The 13,045-nt window shown below is 38.1% G+C and overlaps 2 protein-coding genes across 2 annotated transcripts in view; one reads left to right on the forward strand and one right to left on the reverse strand.

Moving 5' to 3' along the window:
• Positions 1 to 1,053: 1,053 nt before the first annotated feature.
• On the reverse strand, positions 1,054 to 5,280 carry LOC149053158 (uncharacterized). Its single transcript, XM_089188651.1, has one exon. The coding sequence runs from the start codon at positions 5,030 to 5,032 to the stop codon at positions 1,184 to 1,186; it is 3,849 nt and encodes a 1,282-aa protein (XP_089044777.1). The 5' UTR covers positions 5,033 to 5,280; the 3' UTR covers positions 1,054 to 1,183.
• A 3,215-nt stretch (positions 5,281 to 8,495) lies between these two features.
• LOC113667807 (uncharacterized) overlaps positions 8,496 to 13,045 on the forward strand; it is a 97,645-nt gene continuing 93,095 nt past the window's right edge. Inside the window, exons 1-3 of the mRNA XM_089188598.1 lie at positions 8,496 to 8,633; positions 8,938 to 9,015; positions 9,189 to 9,256. The gene's annotated coding sequence lies outside the window, so the exon portion shown is untranslated. The remainder of the gene's footprint in view (positions 8,634 to 8,937; positions 9,016 to 9,188; positions 9,257 to 13,045) is intronic.

A 13,045-nucleotide genomic window follows, 5' to 3' on the forward strand; every position in this document is an offset into this window, starting at 1 on the left:
CCGAGATCTCGGTTGTAGAAACCGAGATCTCGGTAACCGGGATGAAATATTTTCCCATATGAACACTCCAGCCCGGTTACCGGGATGAAAATTTTTCAACTACGCATGCTCAAACTCGTTCCCAGGGCCTCAGTCCACGTTTCGCGCCCTTTTCGACTCTTTTTCATCTCGGTAACCGGACTGAAATTTCCCATATGAACAGACGACAAAATTCGACCCGGTAACCGCGCCAGCCCGGTTACCGGGCTCATATGAAGAGGCCCTTACTCAAGTCCCAAAACTTATTCGTGGATGAAAAAACGCTCGTATTGAAGGGCTCGTAGCGAGGGCTTGCTCTCACGCTAGTCTAAGTTTGGGCACGGTGGTATTTTGGACACCTGGTCGCGAAGAAATTCTTTAAATTCTTCTTGACGGCTTCCTTCAGCTAACTTTCTTTTGTCTTTTCACGCCATGAGAAATTCCCACGCGCGTGACACACTGCAAACCTCGCTTCAACTAGTGTTACTCAAGTCCCAAAACTTAGTCGTGGATGAAAAGACGCTCGTATTGAAGGGCTCGTAACGAGGGCTTGCTCTCACGCTAGTCTAAGTTTGGAGCTAGGGCTGAACGTTGTCATATTTTGAGAAGCCTGAAAACGTTCCTGTGATGTTCTCACATTTACAAGCATATGAGATATTATTGTTTCAATAAATCAATGCAGACGTGACCAGGAAACGTGTCAAAGTTATAATTGTTTATTGTAATGTGGTATGTCGAGTTGGTTTTCACATGCTGTGCGACTTTTTATGCCGCGACTAAAACTCATGGCAAATTTTGCATAACAAAAGGTAACTAAACAGGTTTACAACGCGAAAACGCAGTTATCTTTCATGCATAATGGTTCATTATTATTTATACCACTCAGTGAAAGGAAAAAATTAGTAACACTTAATTTTAGTCACGCGCGTTATCGTCGTGAGGATAAAGGAGCCAAGCGCTTGGTGTCTTTGTACAAAATTTGTGCAACATGCCCTGACATCCGTTCCGTGTTTTAGGATTTGGGGTCATTTTCCGCCGTTCCGTGTTTTAGGATTTGGGGTCATTTTCCGCCGTTCCATGTTTTAGGATTTGGGGTCATTTTCCGCCGTTCCGTGTTTTAGGATTTGGGGTCATTTTCCGCCGTTCCGTGTTTTAGGATTTGGGGTCATTTTCCGCCATTCCGCCATTCCGCCGTTCCGGCTTTTAGGGTCGCCCGGGCTCGTCTGACCTTCCCGTCTTCCCCTTTGTAAACTTTTGATATTTTCCCAAGTTTCCATTGTCCTCTTTTCGCGTTAGAATCTTGGATAAGAACAATGTCATCAATTTCAAGGTTTCTCTGGGCCGTGTGCAATTTTTGTTGGACTAATAAGCTTGGAAAGTAGTCTCGAGTCCATTTCCGCCAAAATGAATCAGTTAGTTGTTGTACAAGTTCAAAGCGCTGTTTGATGTTGGACGGCTCTTTGAAAGGTCCACTTGGTACTCTTGATGTCGCTCTACCAAGGAGGAGGTCATTGGGACAAAGATAGGTATCATCTGTTGATGTAGGATGTCGGCCGATTGGTCGTTCATTTACAAGATTTGCCGCTTCGTAACAAATGGTTTGTAACTCGGAGAAGGTTAGAACGCTTTCACCAATAGCTAATGTGATTGCTTTTTTCACGGATTTAATAAGTGCTTCCGATACACCGTTTTGCCAGGGGGCATCTGCTGATGAGAACTTCCATTCAAATCCTTCCATTACTCCGAACTCTAATAGCTGTTTCTTATCTAAGTCGTTGATGACTTTCTTTAGCTCGGCTCTTGCTGCTACTAATTGGCTGCCATTGTCAGAATACAATTTGGAAGGGTATCCTCTGATCGATACAAATCTTCTTAGTACCATTAGGAATTTGTCAGTACTGTAATCAGGAGCTATGTCGATATGGACAGCTCTGGTTCCCATGCAGTTGAACAGTACTCCATATCCCTTTCCAAATGTTCTTTTCTTGACTTCGTCTTTAATCTTGAAGGGTCCGAAATAATCAATCGCAGTGGAATTCCACGGGGGTGCGGGTTTCAGCCTCTCTATTGGGAGTTTTCCCATAATTTGTTCTTCTGGTTTTCTTTCAAGCTTTCTACAGATAATGCAGTTGTATTTGATGGATTTGGTTAGTTTCAACAAGGAAACCCTTTGAATGATGTATGTATTGGGATGTTGACTTGTATTGAAGTCACGCCATAGAAAGCGATGAGTATGGTGATCAATTTCTTGAGTCCTGACAGTATGATACATCTTCTTTACGTCTCCGATGATGGCGATTTCATTTTCTCTGAATCGTATCAGGATTCCTAGTAATTCGTTCAGTAAGTCTGGACCCTTGGCCCAATACTCATTTAGGACGTGTCCCATATAATTCGCACTACTGTTGAAGACGATTCTCACGGGGGTCGATTTTGACTCAGGTTTCAGGACTTCGTGATGAGAAATGTAGTGGATTGGTCCTTTATAGCTTTGTAACTCATCCTGGGAGAGTTTTCTTGCTACACCTCTAGTAATCATATCTTCTATTTGCTTTTGATAGACGTCAGCGTGAGCTTTATTTTTCATGAGTCGCCTTTCAGTTGACATGAGCATGCTGAATGCTACGCGCTTGTTGTCAGGAAGTTCATAAGGGTCTCTGATCCATGGATACCCGGCAATCCATACCTTATTTTCTTCGTCGTATTTCAAATTCTTGTCGATTAGTGCTAATTCCCTCTCCTCTTTGATGCTGTAGTTTTTACTTCCGACTGAACATTTGCCACATTTGCAGCCTCCACAGCGCGGATTGCAATTGATCCCGAGATTCTCGATGTAGTAGAAATCTTCGATTCTTACTGCTCGTACATGATGAGCTCTGATGTTTCTAAGAGGTTGCTCTTCATTCATATTCTTGACTGAAGAATGTGTCCCGCCAAGGCATCTACCGAAACGGTTCTTTAGGAGTAGGAGGTGGTCGACGTTCTTCTCCTTCTGAGGATGATAGTTGGCGTATTCATAGCCTATTAAAACATCGACGGTACCAGTGGGTCGAACAAGATCTTCTTTTGGTATGTTATTGAAGTGTTTTGCAATCCCGTCTATCTTAACGTTCTGGATGTCTGAAGTGATTTTGTCTATCCCGTACACGTCAAAGTAAATCCGATTGCCTTGTAGGTCAAATAGAGGAAGTTTGTACCTGTATGAAATCAGGGCTTCATTCTCTCCTCCAACCTTAACCAGAGATAGCTGAACTTTGGTTCCTCTCAGTTTCTCTGCCTCTGCTTTTGCATTTGTAATAAAGGAAAGGGATGCTCCATTATCCCACAAGACATTAACCCAACCTTTTGGACTTCGTATTTTCTGTATCTGAAGTAAACAGGTGTCAACGTCAGTGCTGTCGCATACACTTGTCGTGCCAGAAACTGAAGGTGGCGTTTCTTCTTGTTTGGGCGAGGGCTCTTCTTTCTTCTCTTGATGCAGTGTACTGTGATGTGTTCTTTTGCAATTATTGACATTGCAGATTCGTTTGCTTCGACATTGTTGCGAGCGATGTCCACGTCTCAAACACGACCAGCAAGCACCCTTCTCCTTGACAATCTTCTCCTTTTCCTCAATCGGTTTGGAGAGGTATACTCGGCACTCACTTGTCCAGTGGTTACCATTTTCGTGAATTAGGCATTGCCTGTTTTGTTTGGTATTTCGTTGTTGTTCAACTGGATTGTCATCTTTCCTGTCAGTATGATTCACGGAACCCTTAATTTTTTCACTGCTCAGGCGTAACTCTGCGTTCTGGTATTCAAGAGCTCTCTTCAGGTTCAGTAGAAATCTCAATAGACTTGGAAACTTATCAGTTTTATCAATGGTGCTCGTGTCGTTGCTGACTAATCTCGCCCATTCTTTCATTACGTCAGGGGGTAATCGTTTCTCAATGATGCTGATCGAGCTAGTTGTAGTTATCTCTTTCTCCAATTTTAGATTGCATAGATCGCGATAGCCTTCTTCAATGACATTGACGAATTGAATGAACTTTTTGTGCTCACCTTCCTTAATACATTTAACATTCTGAATGGAATTGATGATGACATCAGCGACTTTTGCAGGATCGCCGTATTTGGAGTCTAGTCGCTCCCACATTGCTTGGATGTCGTCGTCTACGCTTTTTACATGAGCAAGGGGTTCCATTCCTAAGCAGGATCTTAGCGTATAAGGTGCGGTATTAATATTCAAATTGGGCATAACTTGTTTCTCGAAGTCTCGTTTGAATTGGGGGTAATCTCTTAACTCGCCATCAAATCTCGGCATTTTGATCTTCTCTAGGTGAATATTGCTAGGTTTCATGGCATCAGTGGTAAGCTTAAGGGTTGCTCCGTCATTGGATTTGATGAAAGTTTTGCTTTCATTTTCATCGACGCGGGTTTCCATTAATTCTGAAATTTCACTGTAGCGCTGTTGAACGTCAAAAATCCACCCCAATTCTCGTTCTGCGGAGTCTTTATCAATGAGCTCGAATAACTTTTCGTGTTTTTGTTTACAGTCGACAAAAGCCTCTTCAAGCTGACTTTGCAAGCTTTTCATGTGCGTCGTTGTAACCTTTTCGTTTTCCATCGTATGGGAAGCATTACCATATAAGGCATCAAAGACTGCGCGCGCAGTGTTCCTTTTGTTGAGAATGCATTCCTTTTCTTTGCTTGCGGATTCGTCGCGTTCTTTTTCTGCACGCGCTCTTGTTTCATTTTCCATGTATTCGAATTTTAAATTTCTCGCGTCCGTGTAGAGGTTTTGTAGCTCTTCGAGCCAATTTTCTGCTGTGTTCATCTCGTCATCCTTCAGGAGCTCTATATAGGCGTTGTGTTTACCTTCTAATTCCTTCCATGCTTTGACGAGCTCAGCATAATCGTCTTCAATCACATCTGCCATTCTTCTGTCGCGGACAGATCTCAGCAGCTCATTCCTTTTCCTTGTGAAGATTGTTCTGGCATTCTTCCGGTCTGTTTTCGCTTTTTCTGGATCCATTATCTTCGTGTTCACGTCTCAATGGATTTCGAATGTGACGGTGTGTTAGGACATTAAGTATACCAAAGGTTCCAAACCTCGATATTTTATTGCAATAAATAAGGGTTACGGTACGATACGATACGGATCGAAGATTCGAAATCCATTGGTTCTAGGTGTCCATAACACTGTCTAGCGATAGAAAATCTTAACAATTATATCTGTTACGTCACAAATTATAATGCGCAAAGAAATTAGAATTTTGCGCAATACAGCCATCTACTCTATCTGTTATTCTAAAATAAAATCATCCAACTTTTGGAATTCCAATACTTTATCTAGCATTGTAAACTATGGCAAATGGCTACGTTATCTTCAATCTTTAAAAGAAAAGTTTTCAACTGATGACTTGCCAAAAACAGTTGATGTTTGTGAAAATGAAGTAGGGTTACTAGTTTCAAATGAGAGCTATGAAGTATTGTCAGATACCTTACAAAGCAAATCAATTCTTGAAGATGGTATTCTAAACAATGAATGTACAGGATTTTAAATGAGTTTTGAATCTTTTTGTATCAGTTGTATCTTAAAATCCACAAATAGTTCAAAGTATGTTTATTCTTTGTTAGTATACAATGAAAGTCACATACCATCAATTCAATTCACTAAATGCATACATAGTATACCTTCACTTGTTGATGTCATTTGCCAAACTCAAAGTGAACATAGATCTTCAGTACAATACACAATACAGTTTGCAACATGTTCATGTAAAAATGTTGATAGAAATGATAGAAAAAAGTTGATGGAAATTCAGAGAAATAGACAACACTATGAAACAATGGAACCATCTTAAAAGAAAATGTTATTAGATAAACAACAAATAAGGGATACAGCAAACAAACACGATAGACTGAAAAAAATTCAAAAATACAAAACAATGCATTCTGCTAAGAAAAATGACCTGTTCAACAAAAAAGCACAAAAATACAAAACAATAGATGCTGCTAAGAAACAAGATCTATTAGACAAACAAGCAGAAAACTACGAAACAATGGATACTGGTAAGAAACAAGACCTGTTAAACAAACAAGCAGAAAAATACAAAACAATGGGTTCTTTTAGAAAACAAGAATTGCTTGAGAGATACAAAGAAACATACAACTGTAATAGTAAAAATATAACTTTAGATTCATGTATTCAACAGTTCAAAAAGAAAATAAGGGAAGGTCCATACTATGTATGTCGTGTTTGTAATAGAGCACTTTATAAGAAATCAGTCTTAACAATTGATTACAAATAGTTATCCCTGTCAGGATATCTTTAGTATACAAACTTCATTTGATAGAAAACAATACATTTGTAAGACTTGCCACTCTAAAGCCATTAAAGACAGACTCCCATGTCAAGCATGCAATTTATATGTGGATGATGTTCCAACTCAGCTTGAATCACCAAAAAATTAGAACAAATAGTAATGACATAGGGAATAGTATTTGAAAATGCAATGTTCTGGTTAAATGTGACCAAACATGTAACATATTGTCTCATCCTTTTGAAAGATCTGGTTTTATCCTTCTAAAATTAAAAAGAAAACTTCAATTCAGGGGACATATTTATTTTGAAGCAGTAAGACCAGAATTCATAATGACAGCATTAAATTGGTTAAAAGCTATTAACCCTTTATTTAAAGATATACAGATTAATTGTACAAATATTGGTAGTAACAGCTCTTATGAGTACAACACAGAATGAGCTTACTGACAACACTACACCACCTAACTCTCATACATATAATTTAGAAAATGCATTCGGAAATGCAGATGATTATATTAGTCCAAATTCTGAGATATTCCAGCCAAATTCAGAAGAAATAAATTCTGACACATCAGCAAATAGTAATACAGAAATACTGAATGAAGAAGAAATTGAAGATCTTTTTACTGAGCACAGGTCACCTGCCAGTGAGACATGTTTACAGTCTGTTATTCCAGAATATCCTGTTATTATGGAAGAAGATGATGCAAATAATTACAGTACAAGAAGAGAAGTTTGTAATATTGCACTTGGTGAAAATGAAATTCCCAGTATTGTTTCCAAAGGGTAGATTTGGTTATACTGCTGATCGAGACATTAAATTATCACTAGTAAAGTACTTTAATACAAAATTATTACACTAAAGTGGATGGTTTGCTACTAAAATTGAATATCTTTTTTTTTTTGCACAGTTCATTATTGAACCAAAAAGTATCTGACAGTATTAATACTGCTCTAAAGAAAGTACATGTCAGAGTATAATGGCATCTCAAGTAAGATCAAATGCACAAATTCTACAAAATCTAATTTCTCCAGATCAAGCTCACTGGTTTCTGAGATAAATTCCAGGTTCTCCTCCATACTGGCAAAAATTCATGTAAGAAGTAGTAGCTATGGTAAAGCAGCATGGTATACCAACATGGTTCATGACATTATCATGTGCTGACCTGAGGTGGCCTGAATTGTTCCAAATTATTGCAAGAGCTAATGGCACAAATATGACAGATGAAGAAGTAGATACTTTTTCTTATGATAAAAGATGTAGACTTCTCCATATTAATACTGTTATAGTGGCAAAGCACTACCAATACAGAGTAGAAACTTTTTTCACAACAGTATTACTGACTGATGTGAACTCAATTGGTAAGATTGTATACTATGCACTACGTATTGAATTCCAAACGAGAAGCAGTCCTCATGTCCATAGTCCCATTTGGACAGCAGACTGTCCTTAATTATCACACGATACCAAAGAAACCTATATAGGCTATATTGACAAACATGTACAAGCATACTTACCAGACAAAGATAAGGATGCTGAATTGTTTGAAATGATGAAAAATTATCACACACATAGCCACAGTAAAACGTGCAGGAAGACATCATCAACATTATTCTTTTTGACATATAAGAAAAACAGTACTAAATACGACACAGTATGCTGACAGTCTCAACAACATTCTGCGAACTCATACGATGGAAGTTATCTTTGGAGACTTCAATATCAATTACTTCAATTAATTTGATATACTGTCACAAAAGCAACTGATGAATTCCTATATATATATTCAAATTGTAAACAAACCAACCTACGTGCATACACAAGTTTTAAAATAGCGCACTCTTTGGAATTCTCTGAGAGTTCGTCTAAAATTCCGTTCCTTTCATGCACCGTGATCTGTGTGATCTTGGATCACAAATCCTAATCCAGATCTTCCAAAAGGAACGTATCCTATGTCAAACCTTTGTAAACACTCATGTAAAAGGCATGTAAAAATTACATGCCCTTTTAAACATACCCAAGCATGGAAGTCCGAGTTCATGCAGTTATTCGCTCGAGATACTACGTACGCCCTGATTGGTCAAACGACCTATCGTTTATTCACCGGTAAACCTATGGAAGGCTGAAACATATTTTGTATATTTATAGCAGCATTACACTACACGTTCGATTTGGTTACCAGCGTACTAGCCTTGTTCTTCCAACATTTCGCGTGGGTTATTTTCTGTCGGTAAACCGAAAGGAAGAGAGATCTAATGTTTAAATTCCTTGGGCTTTTCATGGGACTTTCATGTTCAGCAGTCAGAGGTGAGCAAATGATGTATGAACATGTTTGAAAAGTATCCAAATGATATCAATCGTTATGACCGACATAAACATATCGGTCAAACGCTTAGCAGGTTCTTCCTCTTCCTTTAAGGCACAAGAAAATGGAAATTCATGGAGTATATTAAATATTTTCTAAACATTTATATGTATGCATTGCACTAGTAACAATGTTCATGGTGACAGACGATGTTGATCCACAGCTCAGAAGTACAATCCATTCTAAATTTTTCTTGCTAACTGGATATGCTTTCAGTTTCATTCCACCCTTTTCATTCCGCTGTAGGCGTCATCGTCCCTTGGTGGTGATTCCTTGTCGAGACTTCGAGAAGAAAGTCAGAAAGTCAGATGATTCCATAGCCAGGTTTGTCTAAAAGTAATTGTTATCTGTAGACAATTTTGAAGCGCAATTTGGGGGTCGGTAGGCCGTTTGGTCGGTAATCAACAGTCAATTCCGCTCTCAACATAAATCGATCTCCACCTTCCCCTTCTGGTTGAAATCTTTATCAATTTAGAATGTTGCTTCTATTCTCACAGGTGTCAGGCCGTGTCGTTTCAGAAGAAGCTGTTATTTCACAGAATTGCATTAAAGTTATGAATTTATGGTAAGTTAGTTGCAGTGATGTGGCATCCGAGTAATTTGTCGATAGACTTCATAACTTTGCAGGAACTCAAGTTACAGCATCTTCTTTTCTCGAGGGTTTTCCTTAAACCCAATGGGTACTTTATTAAAATCCTTACGCCGACTCGTAGCTGTCATTCGATAGAATGTCTTTCTCTTGTCAGTGCTGAGAAGGTTGTTAAACATGTTGATTATCTCGATCGGAAGGAAACTTTCGCTTACAATACGGCTTCATCGCGTATCAAGTTTGTCTTCGGAGATTATAAATAGCATCGGGGTTACTCAGTTGATTATCAAATGAAGTTTTTGAAGTATATTTGTTATCAGGAGTAAAGAGGTACTGATGAAACGTATGATATTATTCAGAAAATTTCGTACACCAACGATGCCGAAGGCTAAGTGAGATGATGCAATAAGACACTGCGGCCTTCTCTAACTTTGCCTGTGTGAACTTTTTAAGTTTCAACAAGCAAAACAAACATTGCGGCTCGATACAATCATAAGATTGTTATTTGAAAAGGTGTGTTGGAAACAGTTTTACACAGTACAGGTTTTATGCGATGGAATTTAGGGTTTCCGGCATCTGCACCCATAAAATTTCATAATTATGCCTTCTAAGCCTAAAAAAGAGGTCAACCGAAAAGAAAACACCATGGGAAAGATTGCTAAGAGGTGACTGATTCGAAAGGCTACTCATACTATAGTAACAATCTCTTATCTGAAAAGGTGTGTTTGAAACAGTTTTACATGGTACAGTTTTTGTGTGATAGAATTTAGGGTTTCCAGTAACTGCACATGTAAAATTTCATATGCCTTCTACGCCTAAAAGAGAGGTCAACCGAAAAGAAATCTCTGTGGGAAAGATTGCTAAGGTGACTGATTCAAAAGGCCGTTATCTGAAAAGGTGTGTTAAAAACAGTTTTACACAGTATAGTTTTTATGTGATGGAATTCAGGGTTTCCAGCATCTGCACCCGTAAAATTTCATATACCCTCTATGCCTAAAAAAGAGGTAAACTTTAAAGGAAACACTGTGGGAAAGATTACCAAGAGGTGACTGAGAAGGTTGTAAAACATGTCAATTATCTCGATTGCAAGAACACTTTCACTTACAATACAGCTTTATCGTGTATCAAATTTGTCTTTGAAGATTATAGATAGCATCAGGGTTACTCAGTTGATTATCAAATGAAGTTTTTGAATTATATTTGTTATAAGGAGAAAAGTGGTACTGATGAAATGTATGATATTATTCAGACAATTTCATACAACAATGCTGCTGGAGGCTCAGTAAGATAATGCAATAAGACACTGCGGCCTTCTATAACTTCGCTTGTGTGAGCTTTTTTAGTGTCAACATGCAAAACAAACATTGTGGCTCAATACAATCACAAGATTGTTATTTGAAAAGGTGTGTTAGAAACAGTTTTACACAGTACAGGTTTTATGTGATGGAATTTAGGGTTTCTATTATCTGCACCCACAAAATTTCACATGTCTTCTACGCCTTAAAAAGAGGTCAACCGAAAAAAAACACTGTGGGAAAGATTGCTAAGAGGTGACCGATTCTAAAGGTTACTCATACTTTGGTAACAATCTGTTATCTGGAAAGGTGTGTTAGAAACAGTTTTACACATTAGAGTTTTTGTGTGATGGAATTTAGGGTTTCCAGCATCAGCACATGTAAAATTTCATATGCATTCTATGCCTAAAAGAGAGGTCAACCGAAAAGAAAACACTGTGGGAATGATTGCTATGGTGACTGATTTGAAAGGCTACTCATACTCTGTTAATAATTTGTTATTTGAAAAGGTGTGTTAGAAACAGTTTTACACAGAACAGTTTTTTATGTGATGGAATTTAGGGTTTCCAGCATCTACACCCATAAAATCTCATATGCCCTCCATGCCTTAAAGAGAGGTAAACTGTAAAGGAAACACCGTGGAAAAGATTGCCAAGAAAGTTGTAAAATATGTCATTTATCTTGATTGCAAGAACACTTTCACATACAATACAGCTTCATTGTGTATCAAATTTGTCTTTAAAGATTATAGATGGCATCAGTTGTACTCAGTTGATTATCAAATGAAGTTTTTGAAATATATTTGCTATCAGGAGAAAAGGGGTACTGATGAAACATATGATATTAGTCAGAATTTCATACACCAATGCTGCTGGAGGCTAAGTGAGATGATGCAATAAGACACCACGGCTTTCTAAAACTTTGCCTGTGCAAGGTTTTTAAGTGTCAACATGCAAAACAAACATGGCTGCTCAATATAATCGCAAGATTGTGATTTGAAAAGGTGTGTTAGAAACAGTTTTACACAGTACAGGTTTTATGTGATGGAATTTAGGGTTTCCAGCATCTGCACCCAAAATATTTCATATGCCTTCTATGCCTAAAAAAGAGGTCAACCGAAAAGAAAACACTGTGGGAAAGATTGCTTAGAGGTGACTGATTCAACAGGCTACTCATACTCTGGTAATGATCTGCTATCTGAAAAGGTGTGTTAGAAACAGTTTTACACAGAACAGTTTTTATATGATGGAATTTAGGATTTCTAGTATCTCCTCCCGCAAAATTTCATATGTCTTTTTCGCCTTAAAAAGAGGTCAGTCGAAAAGAAAACACCATGGGAAAGATTGCTAAGAGGTGACTGATTCAAAAGGCTACTCGTACTCTGGTAATGATCTGTTATCTGAAAAGGTGTGTTAGAAACAGTTTTACACAGAACAGTTTTTATATGATGGAATTTAGGGTTTCCAGCATCTGCACCTGTAAAATTTCATATGCCTTCTCCACCTAAAAAAGAGGTCAACCGAAAAGAAAACACAGTAGGAAAGATTGCTGAGAGGTGACTGATTCAAAAGGCTACTCATACTGTGGTACCAATCTGTTATCTGAAAAGGTGTGTAGAAACAGTTTTACACAGTACAGTTTTTATGTGATGGAATTTAGGGTTTCCAGCATCTGCACCCATAAAATTTCATTTGCCTTCTTTGCCTAAAAAAAGAGGCAAACTGAAAAGAAAACACAGTGGGAAAGATTTCTAAGAGGTGACTGTTTCAAAAGGCTACTCATACTCTGGTACTGATCCTGGAGAAGTTCTATTCTATTACATTATGTTTTGCGACAAAGAAAATAGGGATCTTTCATGCAAGATTTATTGCATTTCCTTCGGTGGAATTTCCTAAGATTTGCTGGACCATTGTGAAAATTTTAAGAGATTTTACCGAAGCAAAGTGAAGAAAATCAAAGACTAAGCCAAATTGTTGCTGGCAAGCACTTCCCTTCCTAAAGCCTTAGCTTAATAATGAAAACCATTTTATCAATATTTACTACAGCAAACAACAGTCTGAACCTTGCTCATTAGTGTTTGATGGCTTTTAGTGACCTTGAAAAGTGAAAACAAAAAAATTTTATTGAAAAACATTTTGCACCTGCATTGGGCAAAAACCTTCCTTAAGGTGATTCCTCAGTACTGCAAGGCACATCTACTGCACATAAAAATCATGCAACATTTGGGTTTCAGAGTAGCAAATATCATACTTGATAACAAAAAGTGGTTGGTGAAGGGGCCTTGTCTTGCCATGACTTTTGCCCCAAATATGTCATCCACAGAATTACTGCTGATATGACGTTGTTAATCTAAAGTTTGAACAATGATTTTATTGATCTAGGTAAATGGATTGTGGTTACAATGTAGCTGCTTGTAGGGGTTTCTAATCAATTTGCTACCATAAAACTTGCAGTAGCTGGTGGCGAGTTT

This window comes from Pocillopora damicornis, chromosome 1, assembly GCF_964200805.1.
Source record: "Pocillopora damicornis chromosome 1, jaPocDami1.2, whole genome shotgun sequence".
NCBI classification, from domain to species: domain Eukaryota; kingdom Metazoa; phylum Cnidaria; class Anthozoa; order Scleractinia; family Pocilloporidae; genus Pocillopora; species Pocillopora damicornis.